Source organism: Podarcis vaucheri (genome assembly GCF_965113315.1).
Source record: "Podarcis vaucheri genome assembly, chromosome: 11".
NCBI lineage: Eukaryota > Metazoa > Chordata > Lepidosauria > Squamata > Lacertidae > Podarcis > Podarcis vaucheri.
In genome coordinates, this window is record NC_138749.1 from 50,361,923 (window position 1) to 50,384,180 (window position 22,258).

Genomic DNA, 22,258 nt, shown 5'->3' on the forward strand with positions numbered 1-22,258 from the left:
GACTCCGCTAACCCAGAAATAGTGCTTCAGGTTAAGAACTTTGCTTCAGGATGAGAACAGCAGGAGGCCCCATTAGCTAAAGTGGTGCTTCAGGTTAAGAACAGTTTCAGGTTAAGAACGGACCTCCGGAACGAATTAAGTACTTAACCCAAGGTACTATTGTACTCTTTATTGTGAAACTCCTTAACATATTGTCTATCCTTAACGTACACTTCAAGGTTCCATACATTTCAGTAATCCTTGAGTGTCAGCCGGGGGGGGGGAATGGCACCCAGACTTTTTTGAGGTGGTCACAAATGGAGAATCTTTAGGTGCAAAATGCTCCTGGCACCCTTCTAATTTTGAACTCTGGTGCCAGGGGAGCCTCCCTGTGGAGATCATCCCACAAACAGGGAGCCACTGCAGAAAAGGCCCTTTCTCATGTTGCTACTCCCCAGGTGTCTTGTGGAGAGAGCAAAGAAGTGCCTCAGATGATGATTGGAACTCCTTGCGGTCTCTTTCTGTTTTTAATGCTCTGAATAATTTGGTGTCATCAGAAAACCTGGTCAAACCTGGTCAATTCACTGCTCACCCCAACTGCATATTTTTTAAAAAATATATAAAGTATAGTGGACGCTCAGGTTGCAAATGTGATCCGTGTGGGATGCACGTTCGCAACCCGCAGTGTTCGCAACCTGTGTCTGTGCACATGTGGGCTGTGATTCGGTGCTTCTGCGCATGCACGACCGCCGAAACCCGGAAGTAACCCGTTCGGGTACCATAACCCGAAAAAACGCAACCTGAAGGGGCTGTAACCCGAGGTATGACTGTACTGGTTCCAATACAGATTCTTGAGGGACCCAGTTCTTACATCCTGTCCATTTAAGCCTACACTCTGCTTCTTGTTCTTTAACCAGTTACTGCTCTATAAGAGGGTCTGTCCTCTTATCCCATGTGTTAAGATCACTTTGGTAAGGGACCCGATAGTAAAAGCTTTTTGAAAGTACCATGTATGCAATGTCTATTGGATCATCCCTGTCCACATATTTAAATTGGATAAAATTGCTGCAGTGGTTGCATCTTACCTGCTGACTGATCCCTGATCTAAAAACTTCTTCAAGAAGAAAGTTATGTTCATTTTGCTGTTATGCTTATGGCGTCCTTCTTTGCGTCTGCTTGCATGCTTTTCTTGATTCAACTTGCACGTTTGAACTGCTAACTGGTTTTTTAATGCTATAAATTAGAGTTCAAAGCTTTGTTGCCACCATATTCAGAGCTCTGTTTTACTAATTGTGCCTTCTCAGCAACATTTGCTGTGGTATAATTTGTGGTGGGCAAGTTTTAAAGCTTGGGAAAAGCTACTTCTAAACATTAGTAATAGTCTCAGATAACAGCCTTCTGGTTTTGTGAGGTGTATTAGTATATATAAATATTTGGGAGGAAGAATAATGTGTCTAGCTGCTGCAGCTTAGGGACTTTGTCTTGCAGTGAGGAAAAGAAGGTGATGCTATCATTCTTGTAGAGCCAGGTATGTATCTTTTTGTGTTAGGAGATACATTGCACATCCATCAGTCCATATGTGGTGGCAATGGAGTCATGAAGGATAAATTTGTAGAACCATCTATCTGTACACACACAAACACACACTTGTTAATTTTTTGCTGGGCACTTTCAAATTGACTAGAGTGCTTGAGATAAAATTATGTTTTCATATGTTGGCAGTAGAATAGGAGAATCCACAATAGTTGGTTGGAGTTACAGTGTTCTGCTTTTGTGAAGACCGTTGCTTGTGGCTTGGTGGTGGTTCTTAAATCTTGAGGCCATCTTTACTGAGTTTCTGTTGCCTTGCTCTTTTCATAATTAGGTTTCTATGTAGCAGTAACTTCTAGGGTTTTGTATAGCTGGTCTAAATTGTAAGGGTGAAATTAAGTGTGGGAATTATGCATGTGAAATGGCTTTTAATCTAGCAGAAGTGCCTGCTAATTAAAGAGATTATTTATTACTTCTCAGTCCACTGCATTCTCTCCAATAATGTTCTAGATGGTTTGGGGGACCCTCCTGTGGTAAGTGGCATGAAGAGGAGGGATAAAGAGGGAATCAGCAAAAATGTCTCCTCTTTCCTTAAGTTAGCAGATGCCTCTGCCGCATTTTGCCCTAAAATCTGTTACTTGAAAAAGCAGTGCATGGGTCCAAAAATGATTTCAGGAGGATGAACTCATTCATTCCTTCTGTCTTGAGATGGAGATCAATACAGGAGAGACATGTTTTATTGCAGCTGGAGCAGATGAAGGCGTCTGGTTTCACTGCTACAGATGCGTCATGACATCTCTTCTCTCTGTGCCCCTCTAGCAGTCATTTCTTCTCTGGTCACTGCTGTGGATACATGACCTGACTGTGTGTCTCCAGGCACTTCATCATTTGTCAGTCAATTCCAAATTGAGTAGCTTTGTTAAATCTGTAGCAGAATGAAGTTGAGAAGTATTGTGCTTAACTGTTGCCCCTTTTCTTGTTGCTTCTGTTGAAGTTGTACGCTTTCTAAATTACATTTATTCGTTTTTAAAAAACTGGGAAAATAAACTAGTGCTGTGCATGTGTTCGCTTGTCATAATTAGCTCTGAAGCATCTTATAGTAGAAATATGATGTGGTTTTCTGCCTAGTGACTGAATAGTGTAACTATATGGATTCTATTTCTCTGGGAACTCCAGCTTACCACTGAAAAGCTGGATTTGCAAATTGCTAGAATAATTATGGTGAATGGGATACTTTGAGATCAAAGTAAATGTACATCTTTTGAGGGGACAGGAATTTCTGTGCAGACTACCCCCTTAAACCTTTAATAAACAGGCTTTTCCATATTAATGAAAACAAGGTTGGAAACCGGGGGTGGGGGTGGGGGGGATATCTTAAAGTGCCAGTAATTTGATTCTCATCTATTTGTTTTAAATCCTCAGGCCCAGCTTCTCATCTTAAGGCCTGATTTGCACATGATTGGCAAAAGCGAAGCAGTTTATCTAGTTCCAAGCCCATGTGGGGTTATTTAGATGTCATGTTCTAATTAATTGGATGGTGGTTGAGTTATTGTATTCCTACCTCAAAAACGAGTTGAAACTTCTTCTCTTTTTTTGCAAAGGTTTTGAGTTAGAAGCAAATTTTGTGTGATTTAGAAGTAGGGCTTGGATTAAAGTACATCTGTGGTAACTCCTGTTTGAGCTGTGAAATGTGCACTTACACGTAAGTATAATACTTAAGTTTAATATAATCACTGGTTCCTTTGTTACTTCTTACGTTAGCTTATATGAATAGCCAGATAAAATGCAGAAATCTGTGATTCCTAATTGTGGGTGGTGTGTTTTGACATATCTCTTAAGGTTGTATTCAACTTTAAGTAGCAGGTTGGCTTTCTGGAAGTTAAGAAGGGAAAAACCAATATTATAGAGAGCTGCTTTCTCCATTAATGTTAAGAACAATCTTGTATAAGCACTCAGTTCTGGGTGAACTACTTAACTTCTGCTGTTAAAATGAGTAACAACCCAGTGAGAAAAACCCTTGTAAGAGATATACAGGTATATCTGTATATCACCTGTATACAGGTGAGCACCCTGGAGAACCATAGTGGCTCGTGAGAAAACCCACCTAAGATCCCAAAGAGGACCTCTTCGGGCTCTGGGAAGGATCTCCTCGCAAGCTGGAGGGGCAGTGGGGCTTTATTGAGCTGCTCAGCCTCACTTCCTAGCATCAGACGTGTCCCCAGAACCCAAAGAAGATCTCAGCGTGAGCTGGAGGGGCAGCAGGGCTTGCTCAGCTGATGCACTGGGAAGTGGCTGCTGCTGCGCTACCTGGCACACAGTGTTAGAAACTGGGATAGAAAAGCTAAGAGCCAAATGGGACCTGGGTTGTGGATGCCAAAACAGAATGTCTATTGGCCATTTTGGGGGAGGGGGGTCGGCCACACTTTCTATTTATTATTTTGATAAGCATGAACTAATAATAATAATAATAAATTTTATTTATATCCCGCCCTCCCCAGCCGAAGCTGGGCTCAGGGCGGCTAACAACAATCAAAATAATTCAACATTCCAAAACATTCATTATAAAATTAATTAAAACAAATTAAAATCAAATTAATGGCAACCATCAAGCAAAATTTTGTGCAGATTGCCAGAGGAGGGGGTCAAATAATACGCAATTCACATAAGTGACACATTGTTAATATCACATTTTTAGCAGAAATTGTTAATTTGTGTTTAATTTGGTGTTTATACTAAAAATATTGATATCATGCTTCAGTTTTCAAAACACACTACTCTTTATTGTTAAACTCCTTAGCATATTGTCTATCCTTATTGCATACTTCAAGGCTTCAAAGCACATATAGTTCAGTAATCCTTTAGTGTAAGCCAGGTGCAAAAAATGGCACCCAGACTTTTTTGAGGTGCTCGCAAATGTGCGGGCACATTTAGTAGGGTGCCAGGCGTGAAATGTGCCTGGCACCCTACTAATTTCGAACCCAGCCTGCACGTCAGTTGTTAGGCCGTGAGGCTGAACAGTTCAACAAAGCCCCGCTGCCCCTCCAGTTCACGATGAGATCCTTTGGGGTGAGTTTCCTTGCAAGACAGGAGTGTGCTCCCTATTTCCGAATACCCGGCACCACGCATGTGTGCAGTCACATACAAATAGATCACATGTAAATGGGAGTTGCCTGCATACATATAGCAGTAAATAGGATGGATTTGTGTCCTTGGTAAGTGTATTGCCTATTACCCTTGTGCATTCTACTGTAGGAAACAAACCTAGCTGCTTGTTAATTGTACCTCAACTTTGCTTCATTCCTTGTGCTGCTACTGCATGATTTTGAATATGGTCAAAATAAGTTTGACAGGGTTGGAAAAGTGAAATGGATATGTGAAGTTCTGTGGTATAATACTTAATGCTTGTTAGTAAATCTCAAATCAGATGCTTGTAAAATCTGTATTGGGTGGCATTACCTGAAACCAAATACATCAGTTTCAAATTGCTTGCAAGATTGTGAAATCTTGCCTAAGAGTAAATTGTAAAGCATGGTACTTTTGCCATCTAAATATTATTGTAGAAAACTAGACTTCATATCAGTAACAGGGGCTTCTGTAATCTTCAGACTTTGTGTCTTAATTTTCCTCCTATTATTTAAATGTGATGAAAAGTAAGTTTTAAAACACTTAAATAAATTAGAACACAATTTAAAAAGAATATACTGCATGTAGTGCCAATTTCACATTAATCAATACCGTAGTGTTTGAAAGTTCTGTGGTGAATAAGTGTATAGACTATATTTTGGAACTGCTAGGTTGAGGATTGCCACAAGAGAAACTCTTAAGCACACAGCTGCAGACGTGAAAGGTTGTACAGTATCTATTAGCTGTCAATCATTTAGCTTACATAGTAAGATTGGCAGCAGCTAAGAGGAACAGAATCTTGTACAATTTTTCTCCCTGTTACTATCATCCAGTTCCAGGAACAGAAGATTTCTTTTAAGGAAATAACGTTTTTTTCATTCTTACTTTCCTGCTTCCTTTTTTAAAAAAGGCATATTTATGAAATTGCCTTGAAAATCTACATCCCTATGGGCCTGTTATTAAGACAATGACTTGATTGATTCAGCAAGTGTTAAGTATACTTCAGCTGGTGCACAGGGCAACTGTTCAGAGGGTAAACATAGTTGAAACAGCTGTCCCAAGTCCATATTGCTGTGTTAAAGTATGGACCTCAATAGGAGAGTTAGTATAATCTGATTTAAATGAATGTTTTCCCCTCAGTTGCAATTCAGACTATTATCCAAATCATCCCTTTTGCACATGGCCGTTGTACTGTTGGCACAATGATTATTTTCAGTGTTTGAATCCTTGTGCTTATGAAATCAGACTATAGGTAGATGAAGCTCTTGTCTGTCATTTACTCTGATTCAGCATACAACTACTATAATTGTAAGCTTTTCAGTGATTTGCCAAATGTGCCATATGGTTACGGCAAAGTAAGGCAGCTGGGTCACTTCAAGTATTTACTGAAAACTGGCCAATTTGTCATGTGCTGGCCCCACGTGTTTGGTGTAACACAGTACTCTTAAATCAAGAGTTTTTGAACTTTCATGAATTTAATATGTCTCAGATACTCCTTAGCATACCCCGCCCCCAAATAGGGCATGGATGTAGGGTGGCATTCTTTTCAAGATAAGATAGGTGCACACTATCTGAACTTTCTAGAAACAGAATTTACCAGCTGGGTGACTGGGTCTCTGCCATGAGTGTCTATTTTGTATTGTTTTGATTTAAATACATCTGCTCTTTTTGTGTGTTTAACTGTGTTTTTGCTGGTTTTATTGTACATCATCTTGAGCTGATGGTGTAAATAGCCATTGATAACTAAGGACAATAATAATGCAGAGAGAAAAAGCTAGTCAATATTATTCTCTTAAGGTCATTGATGCTGAATATTACAGCCTGTAATAATTAGGTACTATATGTTTTTAAAGGCTGTGCTTGAAATCTTAAAACTAAGTTACTTTTCACTGTATTTTTTTACTGCCTTATCACTTTTTAAAAGCATATATGGGGTAGGGGTGGGGAACAAACTTAGGTTCCCAGGAAAGAGAGAACAAATCACCATCTACATTACAGTAATTTACTGTTTTTTGAATTGGGTGCCAAATTTAAAAAAGCAGTGAAGTATACCACCAGCAGCAAAGGAAGACTCAAGAGTGCCCTTCGAATGCACTCCTGATGCTTGGTGATTAATTTGCCACACAGGATTACCTGTGCTGCGCCTGATGTCAGGTGATAACAGGTGGGCATAGTTCAAGCCAAATCATGTCATGGTCCCAATGGGGCGGCCTGGCAGACCTAACCCTAATTAGGCTCCAGACTGGAGGTTTCCTAGTACCGAACAGTGGCTTGGTCGCATGTGTGAACCTAGCACCCCTACTGGTTTGTTTGGCCAGCAGCTGCCTGCTTCCTTTACATTCAGTCTAGCCCATTGAATTGCAAGCCCTAGCTGTGGTGAAATGGCTGTAGTGGCCCTGAAACTCATGTTTTGTGAATAGTGTTGTGGCAAAGGGTTTGAGACTACTTGCATTTTTACCTAGGAGACTCAGAAACTGCCCTTTACTAAGCCAGACCATCTTGCTCAGTATTCTGGAAACCCATAAAGGTAATAGTAAGTAAAAGAAAAGAAACTCAATTTTGCCCAAGAGGTAAACCAGGTTCCTGGTAAAAACGAATAAATGTGTGTGTTCTTAGTATGTTCCACCTCTTGTTATCTCTTCCGGGTCAGACTAATCTGTTCCCTGAGCTATTGGATTTGGAAACTGCCTTACTTGCTGAGAATGGAATTTCTGTTTCTTCTCTGTAGCCCAGACTCATCTTGGTGACAGTATGGAGAACAATGGATATTCCAGTTATGGGGTATGGCACCCCACAATAAGGAACTGCATTATAACATTACACAGCTTTGATAGCTTTAGCTGTGAAGTAGTTTATAAATAAACAAATACATAAAAACCACAGTTGTACAACACTTAAGCAAATAAGTAAATGCTTGGTAAAGTACTTGTTACATATACAAAGTCTCTAGTATGTTCTCATTAAGACGAGGATTTCATAAGCTGGCTTCCTATGAAACTTATGAAGGCCCACCTCAGTGTTTGCATTGGGAAGAATTGTGGTTTTTTTGGTTTCCGCTGCAGGTCTGCCCACCAACTTATGTACTGTTGGGGTAGCTTCCGTTCTGGGGCCTGAAGGACATCAAATCACTCTTCATCTAAGTTTTCTACCTAAGAGCTCTATAGATGTGCAGCAAGGAGAGAGAAAATTATAGGGCATATCCCACCAAGTTTTACTCAGCGTAGACCCATTAAATTTATTCCAGTGGCTGTGAGTGGAGTTTTAGTAACTTGAGTAGCTGCTTGCCTTTTCCCCATGACTAGGAAAAGGAGAGTAGATTGTACAAATTTGTTCTGCTTATGTATTTTATTCTGCTCACAGAACTGCTTTCCCTGGCACATAATTTGGATTGTACCAAATTCAAAGTTTTTTGTAGATATGTTTTGGGCTTTTACTTTTTACAGTGCTAGTGTCCCAGCTGCACAATAACAATTTTATGATGGTGCTAAAAGCAGTTGAGTGTGCTGAATAACTTGAACTTCAGGTTCTACAGTCATTCAGCAAGTTAATATTGCACTTTGGTTTTTCTCTATAAAATAGAGGCTATACTTAATCTTAGCATCTTTGCAATCTTATTCTTCACATAGAGTGCTTGCGTTGCAAAAATAGCTAAGTGTTTTTGATTGGTTTATATACAGCCAGCAAAATCTTAATAACTTATGAAAATCTAGCTATGTACTATGATGAAATATTAGTTTAGTGTTACAGTGGTACCTCGGCTTAAGAATTTAATTCGTTCTGGAGGTCCGTTCTTAACCTGAAACTGTTCTTAACCTGAAGCACCACTTTAGCTATTGGGGCCTCCCGCTGCTGCCGCACCGTCGCTGCACAATTGCTGTTCTCATCCTGAAGCAAAGTTCTTAACTCGAGATACTATTTCTGGGTTAGTGAAGTCTGTAACCTGAAGCGTCCGTAACCCAGGGTACCACTGTACTAGTTCTTCACTAGAAAGGATTACACAGAATGAGACTTTTATTTTCACCTGGCTTATATATTAAGAACTGTAAGGATGAAGTAAATTACATCTCACTAGAGTTTCAGTCTTTTAGCAGATTTTCCATTCCCCACAAACCAGTGGAATCCAACTATAGTCATACAGCTCTTTTTAAGTTTCATCTTGCATTGAAGAAAATATCTGAGGCACCTTATTGAACTTCGTTTTCCTGTTTTTTAATTATTGTTGTTTTTAGCTATGCAAAAAAAGAATCTGATCTAAATGGAGCAATGCTTAAGCTTCGAGAGTTTGAAGCTGCTCTGAATGCTAAAGAAGCTGCACTTGCCACAGCACTTGGTGACAAGAAAAGCCTGGAGGTGGACCTTGAAGATTTAAAAGATCAGATTGCTCAGGTAAATATATAAGTTACTACACAGTGCGCTTCAGGCCAGCTTGGAATAAGCAGCAACAGCATCTTACAAATGTGGCTACAGCTCGTTGAGTAGTTAATAATGCTCACTATTTTAATTAAAACAAAACTGGTGAGTGTGTTGAGAAATTACGGGGTGGGATCTGCACACCAGAGCAGATTTTGGGGCGAACAGGAGGCTACAATGGGGGGTGGGAAAGGAAGGTGAAGTCTGTTGTGCAACCTGAAGTCTATTGCACTTGTGACACCATAGGAAGCAACTTAGTTTCTCATAATAGCCTAGTTTGGATGTAATGATAATGGTTACTGTAATGTACAGTAGCCTAGATCTCATGCACTCGCACCTCAGCTGTTTTGGTGCAGCCAGGAGGCAATCAAAACCTTTAACTTTTGATTTAGATCAATTACAGTTTAGCATTGTGGTCAGACTGTAAATTAGTTAATCCTAACTATGGTTATTTGAAGCAGATCCGTTTTCCTAAACTATGGGTTGAAATTTACTTGTTTTGGCCAATCATTGCTATGACCAGTATTTGACATTAGCCAGGTGCCAGGCGCATTTTGCAGCTAGCTTTTACCACTTGCGACCATGTGAAGATTCCTGGGTGCCAGGATGGCATCTGGCATATCCACCATCTGGGGATCATTGAATGGACTGTTTTCACACACTAAGACCCCATCTTGTAGAATTCTATTAGTTATATGTTATCTGCACAATCAGAATGAATTTCTGGAACCAAATTACTTTTCTGTGCACCCTGAGCAGGGACAGTCACCATTAAGAAAAATAGGTTGGAATAGGCCAGTATATATGTGGACTGCTCCTGAATCAAGTGACTTCTTTAAGTTCTCAATGCTCTTGACCTAGCCCAGAGTCGTCATCTGAACTAGCCATATGTTTAACTGATAATCACAGTCAGTCCATTTGAACAATAAGGCTATAGAGCTGTCTTGCCCCAAAATGGCAACTAGACATTCCATTTTGGTGAGTGTAACCTTGGTTTAAGGGGAGCTATTTGGTGCCTAGTTTATATATGCATTTTTCACACTGGCTAAGACTAACTGTGGCTTGTCTGGGTTCACTTACCTAATGTTAGTTTTGAACTGAAGCAAAAACCTCCCAGCTCTTTATGCCAGGCAAAGGGGTGCAGTGTGTAAGCCCCAAGACTTGCTGTTGCTTGTTCCCATGATGATAAACCAAACAACAGTACGTGAGACATTGTGGATCAGTAAATGAAGAGTGAACTTAACTTCAGTGCATCAAATGTGCTTTATTCTATAATTGGCCAGCTTTATGAAAACTTTGCCAGATGGCACTTAATTTTTACTTGTGATAATTATTTTATGCTGGAATTGTGTTTTTGCTAATTTGTAATTATTTCTTTTAAGCTTGAAGCAGCTTTAGCTGCTGCTAAGAAGCAGCTCGTGGATGAAACTTTACTGAAAGTGGATCTTGAAAATCGCTGTCAAAGTTTGATTGAAGACCTGGAGTTCCGAAAAAATATTTATGAAGAGGTAATATAGTTCAGGTTCTAAGGTAATGTTATGCAGTGACAAGCCAGTGTGCACCCTGGCTTCAAATCAGGTCTCTGTGTCTGCCTCCAAGTAGTGATAGATGGATCAGTCTATTTCTGATCTGTGTCAATTTTGCACATGTGTCTATCCCAAAGTCTGTCCTGTTACAGCACTAAACTTCGATTTTAAAAACAACACAAATTGGTGTTTTGATTTGAAATTAAATATGGATGTGTGCTATGTCTTAATGTATGTATTTCTAAAGGTGATTTATCCTAAAATACATGTTTTATGCATTTTGGTAAAAATTTTGAATAGAGAACAATCATAACATTTGCGAAAGCATGCTCTCCGAAGCATGCTGCGTTTTGATCCATGTATTAGTATGGGAAGTGAGTATAAGGTCGGTTGCTTATAAAAGCAAACCGAATACATTTCTCCATCTTTACTTCAGACTCTCCAAGACTGTGGGTTTTTTTGTGCTTGTATCCCTGTCTGTCTCAGCATTGCTTCCAATCAGTGAAGGAGGAGATATACCCTCATTTTTCTATACCTGAAGTGTTTCCAGCTATTTCCTGTGCCAGCCCATTGCCCTAGCTTACATGGCAAAAGGGGGGTATTTAAGAGACATGGCCAGGACTGTTTACTTAACAGAAGAACTGGTTTGACCTTTTTAGCAATATTCTCAGATCCAGTCTTACAAATAAAGAACCCTAAGACTGGAAGCAATCCCAAGAGGATACCCATTCTAATCCCCAAGCTCATAAAAGTAATATATTGGAGCACATTTAGTAAGAAGATTTGGGGGGGGGCACCCTCGTAAAAGTGGCATATCCAAAAATATATATTTGGAGTATTTCTCTTAAAAGCTGAGCCCCAAGAAACCTATTTAAGCGAGACTTTCCTTCTTATCAGTACACAAAGCAATTGCAATCTAGCTGGAAAGCCAATGGGGTCATACTTTATTTAATATGCCATCCTTGCTTTTCTTTGCTAAGTGAAATTGTGTTATTGAAAAGTAATGTTATTCCTCCTTAGGAAATCAATGAGACAAGAAGAAAGCATGAGACCCGTCTTGTTGAGGTGGACTCCGGGCGTCGGATAGATTATGAGCACAAACTTGCTCAGGCGCTTCAAGAAATGAGAGAGCAGCATGATGTGCAAGTGAAAATGTATAAGGAGGAGCTTGAAGAGACATACCATGCCAAAGTATTAATATTTACTCTTGCATATAATAAAATCCTGATAGTTGTGTTGCAGAAACTTTGTCTGAATAATTGAAATAGAAACTGTTTCTGGATGTGAGCTTAAATTTCATTTCTTCTAGAGATTGATAGGTAGTAATGGGTTAAAACACCAATATACAAAATAGAAATTTCCTTTAACGTGAATGCTCCTTTTAAAAACAACTTATTTTGAACTAGTGTAGCTGTAGTGAATAAAACTCAACACAATTTCTTTTAATCTGGGCAAAGAAGCAAAGTGGAATATATATTCAAGTCGAGAAGGGTGCATGTTAACATTTCAGAAAAACTTTGCTAATGTTAAAGATGAGTTACTGTAGACAACTGGAATGTTTGAAGAGCAGGGCGTTTTCTTATAGTCAACCTGGGGCTGCAGGCTTCCCTGTGTCATACTTGACTGATCTAGTACAGAATGAGCTGTTCAGAAACCACTTGCTTAAGAAAAGGTAGTGCGGGCCCGCACCATTTAAGTGCTATCCAATCAGTGCAGCCAAAGTTACTGCTAGTCCTCCATATCTGGCCAACATTCCAGGCTATCCCATTTCCTTGTCTTGTGCATCCTACTTGAGCTGAAAGGGCCTTTGCTATGCACCTAAAGACTCCTGCTCGCATTTGTAGATTTACTTCTATGGAGATCCTGAAGGTCTTAACATAGTGAATACAGTGGTACCTCTGGTTGCGAACGGGATCCGTTCCGGAGGCCTGCTCGCAACATAAGCAGAACGCAACCCGCGTCTGTGCGGGTAACGATTTGCCGCTTCTGCGCATGCACGTGACGGCATTTTGAGCGTCTGCGCATGCACGAGCAGTGAAACCCGGAAGTAACCCTTTCTAGTACTTCCGGGTCGCCGCGGGATGCAACCTGAAAATGCTCAACCTGAAGCAAATGTAACATGAGGTATGACTGTAGTGCTTTTCCAAGACGGAGTCATTCGGCAGTCAAATGAATTTCCTGCTTACTGTGTTTCTTTCCTTCATATGTAGCCTTAAAACTTAGCTAGCCTCAGAAGGCATTCTTAAGATACTGTCTGTTAATCTTTGTGCTGTCTTGTGAAGCTGTACTTCATTGCATTGGAAAACTTGCAACTTTAGTATAGCTGTGTGGATTGTTTTCTTTTAAAAGCATTAAGCAACAACACCATTACCTTCAACTAAGTTGAGTTCACTTGTAGCTATATGACTCTGAACAGTTTTGGATCACTGTTGAAAGTTATTGAGGAGCCATTCTATAAGTTCAGAAGGTCACTTTGATGGTTTTTCTAGTAAATCCTTGCATTCCTTTGAACATTATTTGCTATCTTGGTTCCTTAGCTTATTAAAATGCTTCCATATTTAGTTGATGAAAGAGTTGAGGAAATGGCACATGGCCTAAGGCGAAAACAAGGATAAAAGAATCTGATATTTTTTTTGTGTGGTTGGAGGGGTTGTCCCGGAGAAATATTACATATGTTCTTAGCTGTCAGATTTTCAGAAAAGCCTGCATGACAGGTTTCCTGTATTACACGCAATGTGTGCCTTACTTAATGTTGTTGCAGATATTTTAAAGAACAAGCACTTGCTTCTCTATTTGTTGGCAGACCAAATGTGGAGTGTGTTCTGCTTGTTTTCCTGCAGCTTGAGAACGCCAGACTCTCTTCTGAAATGTCTAGCTCTGCAGCCAACACTGTCAGAGAAGAACTCATGGAAAGTCGCATGCGCATTGACAGCCTCTCTTCCCAACTGGCTAATTTGCAGAAAGAGGTAAGGGATTCCACAGTCCTGTCTTTATCACCTTAGTAGCAGGTAAGTACTTCTCAGATATTTTATACGTTACATTACAAGTAGTTCAGTGGTTTTCCGGGCTACTGTTGTGTGTGTTGTACTTTAATCTTTTTATTCTTTTTTAAAAAATCCTGCGTTTGAAATAGACTGGGCCAATTTGTTGTCCATTTTGGGGTCAATTCCACCTCTTGATTTATGAAACTCTTACTATTGTTCAGTCTGACTCCATTGTATTGATTACCGAAAATGAACAAGTGCTTCTTTTTAGACAAGAGGAATTCATTGTGTGTTTGTGCTATCATTCTGCTGGAGCATAGAATTCAGTTTCCTGAGATTCTCAGCTTTCATTTCTAATTTTTAAATAATAAACAGTGTTTTTGGCCCTTATGCTTATGAAGATATGCTGGAACGTTTGTAGGGAATACCCAAATTTAGGGTGACTTTGTTGGCCAACCAAAAATTTGTCACTAGGACATGCCCAAAGGAGTGGGGTCTTCTCCCTGACCTTATGCTGCATCTTTGAAACATAGCACTTCAGGGGCAAACAGAAACTCCTCTATTGTTCCTCTCCAACTTGCCACTGGGGAGGGGTGGATTTGTTTGTTTTTGCCTGTCAGTTGGTGCTGCAGCCCCTCTCAAGGTTTGAAGTCAGTGAGGGGAGGTCAAGGATGGTTTGGGATCTCATCTTGTATCCAGTAAATACAGAGTTAAAACAAATGACAGACTTTCATTCCCCGCGCCAGCACCCCATAGCTCTGGTCCCAGGAAGACGCCTTTGGCTCAATCTCAGTCAGCAGAGCCTGGTTGACTTCTCTCACCACGTCAGGATAGGAGAGTGAAATTGGCATACAGTAGTGATATGTAGTGATTCCTCAGAAGATTAGAGGGGCCCAAACATTATTTGCAGGGTCTGGGGTAGGGCTTCAGGGTCCTCCTTAGCCCCTTCTTTTAACCAGTAAAATCAAAACGGTCCTTCATAGCCAACCCAGGCATTTATGTAAGCTTGCTTAATTTACAGAACTATATGGGTTGCAAAATTGAGATTATTTTGGTTCACTTTCAATTTTCTGTTCAGTGTGCACAACATCACTGATTATCATCACCTGCATCTTAATGCCATTCTCTTTCTTAAGCCATGCCCATGCCCTTTGCGTAATATGCTAGCAAATGAGAAAATATAAGAAGTGCTGCAGCTTGTCTGTGTTCCAGTAATGAGCCAGTTCTGCAATTGTTCAGTGACTTGCTAGATTTATTCTTGCCCAACATAGGAAGTGTCTGTACGTGTGTGTGTTCTGTTTGTGCTTTTTTTGAAAACAGATTCACAACCATAGACATCAACTTTGTCACTTTTAAATATGAAGCAATAGACCCAATACCTTGCACAACAGGCAATTTGTATTAAAAACAGGAATGTAACACTTGCATAGCTCTTCATATTCATTCTATGTCTTTGAATATTGGCTTTTAGAAATTAAAATTCCTGAAGTTGGTGTCTGTGCATTTTTTATTTTCTTTTTTAGTCTAGAGAATGGCTAGAAAGGATGCAAGAACTGGAGGATATCCTGGCTAAAGAAAGAGATAACTTTCGCAGGGCACTGTCTGATAAAGAGAGAGAGATGGCAGAGATAAGAGACCAAATGCAACAGCAGTTGAGTGATTATGAACAACTCCTTGATGTAAAATTGGCGCTTGACATGGAGATCAGTGCATACAGAAAGCTCTTGGAAGGTGAAGAAGAAAGGTAAGAAATAGTTGTCATTTTACAGGAGAATGGAAGTTATCCTAAAGATTATGTACTCCAACTACTTGCCCAATTATTCCAGGCACATGCAGTCCATGTTTAAGAAGGGGAAGGGATATTGGCTATATGTGAAGAGCAAAATGTTTTGACAACTAGAGATGAATGATGGAAAGAGCTTCTCAGTCAAGTGTAAAACTTTTCCCCAGTTGCTGAATGTGAACACTAGTATCTCTCCAGGTATAATGTCTTATGAAATAGAAGGCATTTAAATTATGGTTTATAGGTATATCCAGCCAAACTATTCCTCTTATGCTTGGTGTTTTGCAAGGTAAATATTTTCTCTTGAAGTTTTAATGGTTGATTTAAATGTTGCTCTTCACCCTGGGCACTCCCAACTGAAATAGTATAATAATAATTTTTAAAGGAAACTTAATCCCTCATTCCCAGGCCAACCCTGTCCTTGAAAACCCTTAGTCCCAGCCCTGGTTCTTCCCACCCACTCTAAATGGTGGGGGAATAATCCAAAATGCACATACTTGCTTGAAATCCAACCTTGCAGGTAATTAATATACTCAAAAGTAATTATCAGAGTTTACAAAACATGTTACTAATCCATGCTGCCTGAGAAGGAGAGAGATGAAAGCACACTTGAAATGTGTGTGTTGATGGGTTTCCTTTTTTCTCTTCTTCCACAGATTGAAACTTACTCCCAGCCCATCTTCTCGTGTGACAGTCTCTCGGGCATCATCCAGCCGCAGTGTGCGCACAACCAGGGGAAAGAGGAAGAGGGTTGATGTTGAGGAATCTGAGGCCAGTAGTAGCGTTAGCATCTCTCATTCAGCTTCCGCTACTGGAAATATCTGCATTGAGGAAATAGATGTAGACGGGAAGTTTATCCGCTTGAAAAACACTTCTGAGCAGGTATGGAAACCTGAATAATCAGATGAGGTGGTTAAAATGTAGATGACATTTCCCTGGATGACCGGAGAAAGCAGCAGCAGCAACAAACAAATGTTCTCCTGTGACTGATGACTTGTCCTGCAAAAGTTGAGAGTGGATCAAGAGTGTAAAACTCTTAAATGGTCTTACAAGATGTGTCCCAGGTGAAACAATACGGGTTGCATAGTGATCAAGTTGATAGAAAGGGTTAGAGGGCATATCTATTTCACCATCCTCCCTGTGTTTTGAAGGGCTTAATGTTCAAGTGTATATAATGACTTATATGGTAAGCCAGCTACTTAAACGTGTTGGGATACTGCCAGGGAGATAAAGTCCATCATGGCCCCAAGCCATGTGCCGGACGATCCATCGATCTCTGGTAGGCACGCAGTATCATCGATTAGCGACATGAGTTTCTAGAAGTTACCTTGCCACATTCTAGAGCTCATGCACACTCTATCAGCAGATAATGCACAGCCAAAAGTTGCACTCCGGAGAGCTTTATTCAGCGTTGATCAGAACAAAGAAAGACATGACTGCCTGCGTCAGTGTCTCCGATAGAGAGAGAAAACAAAAGCAACAGGAAACAAAAACATCCTGTGAACAGGACATGCGCAGACTCTGTGACTCACAAAGCCTGCTCCCTTTTAAGCTGGAACGGAAATATCCTAACAAAACGTTCCAGGGATAGTGCCTAAAGCCAAAATCATATCTAGTTAAAACAAACTGGGTGCCATGGCAGGTGGGATTGCCAGAGGCCTCCCCCCTCCAGATGCCCCCCTTCTTTCCACCCCATTTTTAATTAATATTTTTGCCAAGCTGAATGTGTACAAGACCAGCAGAAGACAAAGTAAAGTGCAGGTACAATTATGAAGAAGATCTGCAGAAGAGACATGGAAAAGAGTTAAGAGCCTCGGACATAAGATCACCAGGTTGATGGACTAGATGGAACAGACTGACAGAACCCGAGACCAGGAAGAAGAGACGGTGGATGAAGATTGGCAGAAAGCTTAAAAATTCATTTAGAGAAATATTGCAAAATTAATGACTGTTAGGAAAATCTTGGAATGAAACTATTAGGGTTTAGTAGAAATGTTATAAGGAGTTATGTATAAATAAGTTTTTAAGTTCTAAGGTTTTTTTTATGGTAAGATAAGGCTAAAATAAATTAAGACAACTAAAGGACAGAATACAGTGAAAGATGGAAAGGATTTGCTGAGATAATTAATAATTAGAATACAAAAAGAGAGGTGTGAGGAGGTCGATGAAACAAGTTAATGAAGATAAGGATATGGGAATATTGGATTTGTTTTAAAATTTATTCTTTTGCTCTTGTTTTTGATTTTAGTGTATTGTATGTTTTGTACTTTTTATTCTCCTTTTATTGATTTGTATTGTTTAATCTTTTTTCTTGCTTTTTCTTTTTTTATGTAACTTTAAATTCCCAATAAATGTCATTTAAAAAAAAAATAAAAAATGAATGTGCACATATTAAATGCATATAACTTGCAAGTGCACTGTAGTGACATTCTATACATTGATATTCAGAAGTACGCCTCACTGAATTCAGCAGGACTTCCTCCCAGGTAACCATATATAGTCGAAGTGGGGTACCTCTGGCCTGTGGTCTTAATCATGCCCACCAGAGCATTTTGTCCCAAGCCATGTGCACCTGTCCTACATTTGACATATATGATGGGTTGGGGGGGCAGCTAAAAACCTTACTAACTGAAAGGGATGCCTGCAGGCACTAGCAGTTGGCAAAGCCCTTTTCAGTGTGCTGTGCAAGATCACAGAGGGATTTCTGAAGACCCCTGCAGTCAGAAAAGGTGATGTCAGGTGATTGACAGGTGGGCAGCCTGTCTGTGTCAAATGTTGTTCATAAGGGGTCAGGTGGGGATAAAAACAACCTGGTTTATAAGACTAGTCTTAATGTTCAGAAATAAGTACATAATGGCTTGACATGAAAACATCACCTTCTTTTGTTTAGGACCAACCAATGGGAGGTTGGGAGATGATAAGGAAAATAGGAGACTCTTCTGTCACTTACAAATATACCTCAAGATATGTGCTGAAGGCAGGCCAGACTGTTACAGTAAGTGAAACCTACTTTTTGAGATATCAAAATGTAACTTGGGATTAGCTTGTTGGAAACGTGCTTTGGGCCTAACGTGGGTTCTTTGGTAATTGCTGCTGCTGCTCCAATCTAGGTGTATGTATTTCATTTTCTATTAAGGACTTTCAGTGGCTTCCTAAAGAGTTGCAAACATTGTTTACACACAGTGATCCTAGTAAATTCATCTCTTGAAAACCCTTTGGTGGAATAATAGGAAAATGGTGGTGGAATATTTATCTGGTTGGAACAGAATGAGCTTTTAACCTTTTCCCTGTGCCAGTCTCGATATTTTTCTCTCAGACTCGGGCTGTTTCTTCTACTGCCAGGCTTTCTGGTGCTGAGTCTGGTTGGAAGCAAAATGTAAAAGGTGGAGATGGGTGGGTTTGTCACTCCTCCCCAACACCAGTTTTCCTGTGTCAGTATTCTGAGGGAAACAGTAACTCCTGCTTAGCGAGTGATGCTACTTTGCACTTAGGCACCTCTAAACATGAGAGGCAAAATAGAGCATGCATGAGCAAAAAGTGTGTCACCAACTGGGAAAGTTTGGAAAGCTCTGGCGTGAGCCATCTAACCTGCACCCATGGCAATTACAGAACTCCAGAAAGCTGTGGGTCCTGGGTCTGTTTTGGAAGGGCATGACTCCACCCTGCAGATATCTACAGATACTGCAAATGGGGTGCAACTTGTATGGTACTCTATAAATCGCTTTTTATAAAGTTCAGCTAAGAAAATTTAACTTATTACAAATGCAGTTATTATGGATCAATCCCTTTAAGTTGAATGTATTTGTCTAGGTCTTCCGCCATTTATTTGCTTGCAGAACTATTGCTATAGATAGAGCTTGCATAATTCTTTTCTGGAAGACGTATTTTAATCCTGATTGACGTATCTTTCCCTTTCCCAGATATGGGCTGCTAATGCTGGAGTAACAGCCAGTCCTCCTTCTGACCTCATCTGGAAGAACCAAAACTCTTGGGGCACTGGCAAAGATGTGAAAGTTGTGCTGAAAAACTCTCAGGGAGAGGTAATGTTGGAAACCTGGCTAACCTATGCTCATCACAAACTAATTTGTATAGTGAGAATAGCCCCCAAAGTGGAACAGAACTGTACTTTTTGCTTGGATATATAGTGTACTGGTACAAGCCACTAGTACAGTCTGTGTCAGATTCTAGATTGACAACAGTCATACTAACATCCAACAAATGGTCACTAAAAAATGCCAGATAGCATAACATTACCTTAATGTTGCAAGCATTGAATAACTGAACAGCTGCATCTGTTATAGGAAGTTGCTCAGAGAAGCACCGTCTTCAAGACAACTTTACTTGAAGTTGAAGAGGTGGAGGAAGTAGATGAAGAACCAGCTGAAGCTGTAGAACAAGAGGATCTATTCCACCAGCAGGTATCTTATAACTTACTCGCACTGGTATGCTTTCAAACTGCTAGGTTGGCAGGAGCTGGGACAGAGCAACAGGAGCTCACCGGTGTCATGCAGATTTGAACCGCCAACCTTCTGATTGGCAATCCCAAGAGGCTCAGTGGTTTAGACCACAGCGCCACCTGCTTCCTGTAACTTAAATAGTGATGTGGAAAATAAACCTATTTCCCTAGTGACCTTGGCAGGAGAATAATCCAGGTAATTGGTTTTAAAAAAAATCAAAATATTGGTATTTGGAAGAATTCCTGCAACTCTTTCATATTGCCACAGTGAAGTAATGTCCATAGTAACCTTCTGTGTATCTAAAGGTCTTAAGATGTAGCAATTTTAGTGGCTACTATGAGGTAAGCATTATGTGAGTCCCAAGCAGAGCCCAAAGGTGGGGAACCTAGCCCTCCAGATGTTATTGGACTTACTTCCATCAGCCCCAGCCAGGATGACTTAATGGTTAGGGATGATGGGAGTTGTAGTCCAACAGCAACAGGAGGACCATGGGTTCCCTATGCCTAACATAGGCTCTCATTGGTAATTTGAGAATCTCGGCTGCAGAGACACTGATGTGCTAGAGAACATGTGGGCCAACTCTGGCTAAAAGGGCTGAAACTAAATTGTATTGCTCATCACAGCTTTAAACATGCATGGCTTGCATTGCACTAGATCAAAATCATGGCCTGGAGCTGTGGCAGGCAATATTCTGTTTAACTCATTGTGCAGCCTACAATTTTATGCCAAGCATTACATTTTGAAACTTGACTTTCCAATAATGCACTATATTGTGGAAAGCAGTGGTTTTGGTTCCTCTCTGAGCAAGATCTCTTTGCTCATCAGCCATGAATTTAGAATGTACTGGTAGTTACCCTTTGCACATGAACTCCTGCTCAAGCCCTTTAAAGGTTTCCATCCCTGAGCATTGCTCGTGCTGGCAGGGACTGATGGGAGTGAACAATATCTGAAGAAAGTACATGTTCTCCACCCCTGGCTCAAAGTGTTTCCTGCTTGATAAAACATGTGCCCATGAATTTGTCCACAAGCAGTTCCCATGACAAAAAGCTCAGTGACGAAGGCAGACTGTTAAAAACAGTTCATCAAACTACAATTATTGAAAGATACTTAAAATGTTCCTACTTTAACCTTAATTAAAGCTGTCTTTCCTCTCTTTAAAACAGGGAGACCCACGAACAGCCAACAAAAGCTGTGCAATCATGTAAACCCGTCATCTGTATATCCTCAAGTTATGTTAATCCCTTCCTGCAGAGGAGAACCTGTTTGGAAGCACAATATTTTTGTATTTCCTTTTGTGAATTTTAAAGCTGTGTCTGGCCTTAATTTCATTTGTCACAGAGATGGAGCTTTTTGTAAGTGAAACCCATATATATAGCTTTTTGAAATGTGAAATATTGACACTGAATAATGTACTGTTTTTCAGAAACAGTCCTCATTTTTATGCTGGTCCTTTTCTAATATCTTCATTTAAGAATAATAAACTACTGTGTGGGGGGTTTGTTAGTTAGATTAGCCATCTACTCTTTGTCCTTTTACATTATTAGATTTTTTTTTTTTTTGGAAGGGAAAGTAAAGGGGCACTCAACAAAACCTTTTGTACTGAAAACTTTTGTATTTTAGCTATCAGGTTATACAAGTTTTACTTGGAACATTTGTAAAGAACATTATCCAACAATTGCATCGTAAATAGAAGGATGAAGGATTCAATAAAATTCTTTTGCTAGTTTTGCTTCACTTAGAAACTTTACCACAAATCAGGCTTATGATAATGTGTTAGGTGTGTTTTTTAAATTCTAGTGTAACCTGCATACCTTTTCATGTCAAATTAACAAATAAAAGTTACCTTAAGAAGGGACTTGTATTTTTTTTGGCGGGGGGGGGGCGGACTCTTTTCCTTTAGAAATGATATGTGGAACCATCATATTTGTAGGTGAAAGAAACTGTCTTTAATGACCGGTGTACCTTTTCTGCTTAGACCAATTCGTTTTAGCTATGTACTTGTCTTTATTTTTATTAAACATTTATTCAAAAGTTACAATACAGCTTTGTCCACTGCCATAATATCACAGAATGATCACTCCAGTCCTCAATCCCAATTGTACTTGCCTTCAACATTTTACAATATGCTTGTCACTTACACCTTTAAAACATCAGCTTTCAGTAACCACAACAAAATACTGCTTAGATTTTTCTGGGGGTGTTTGTGTGTTTGGAGTTTCACCACCTGATGTTGAACCCAGCCTATAACAAGATGGGGTGCAGTCTTCCTGGTTTGATCAAGTGTCTTGTAGACTGGATGCTTCTGAGGGGCATTTCCCCACACTTTTCTCCAAGGCAAGGAGGTGCCTTGCACCCAGCCTGGAGCATATTTGGGAGACCATCCCTCTGCTTTGCAAACCGTCCAATTTACTTCAAGGTCCGAGAGATCCCTTTCTCCTCCCTGCTCTTCCAAGACATGAGAACCTC

At 40.1% G+C, this 22,258-nt stretch overlaps 1 protein-coding gene across 2 annotated transcripts in view; it reads left to right on the plus strand.

Annotated features, from left to right (window-relative positions):
• The window catches only part of LMNB1 (lamin B1), a 29,168-nt gene extending 7,525 nt beyond the window's left edge, over positions 1–21,643 (plus strand). For both annotated transcript variants that reach the window (XM_082191592.1, XM_082191591.1), the window contains 10 exons: positions 8,862–9,018; positions 10,425–10,550; positions 11,589–11,759; positions 13,409–13,534; positions 15,076–15,296; positions 15,992–16,217; positions 18,226–18,330; positions 19,256–19,375; positions 19,637–19,753; positions 20,956–21,643. In XM_082191592.1, the coding sequence (XP_082047718.1) occupies positions 8,862–9,018; positions 10,425–10,550; positions 11,589–11,759; positions 13,409–13,534; positions 15,076–15,296; positions 15,992–16,217; positions 18,226–18,330; positions 19,256–19,375; positions 19,637–19,753; positions 20,956–20,997 (1,411 nt within the window). In that variant the 3' untranslated portion in view covers positions 20,998–21,643. The remainder of the gene's footprint in view (positions 1–8,861; positions 9,019–10,424; positions 10,551–11,588; positions 11,760–13,408; positions 13,535–15,075; positions 15,297–15,991; positions 16,218–18,225; positions 18,331–19,255; positions 19,376–19,636; positions 19,754–20,955) is intronic.
• The last annotated feature ends 615 nt before the right edge of the window (positions 21,644–22,258 follow it).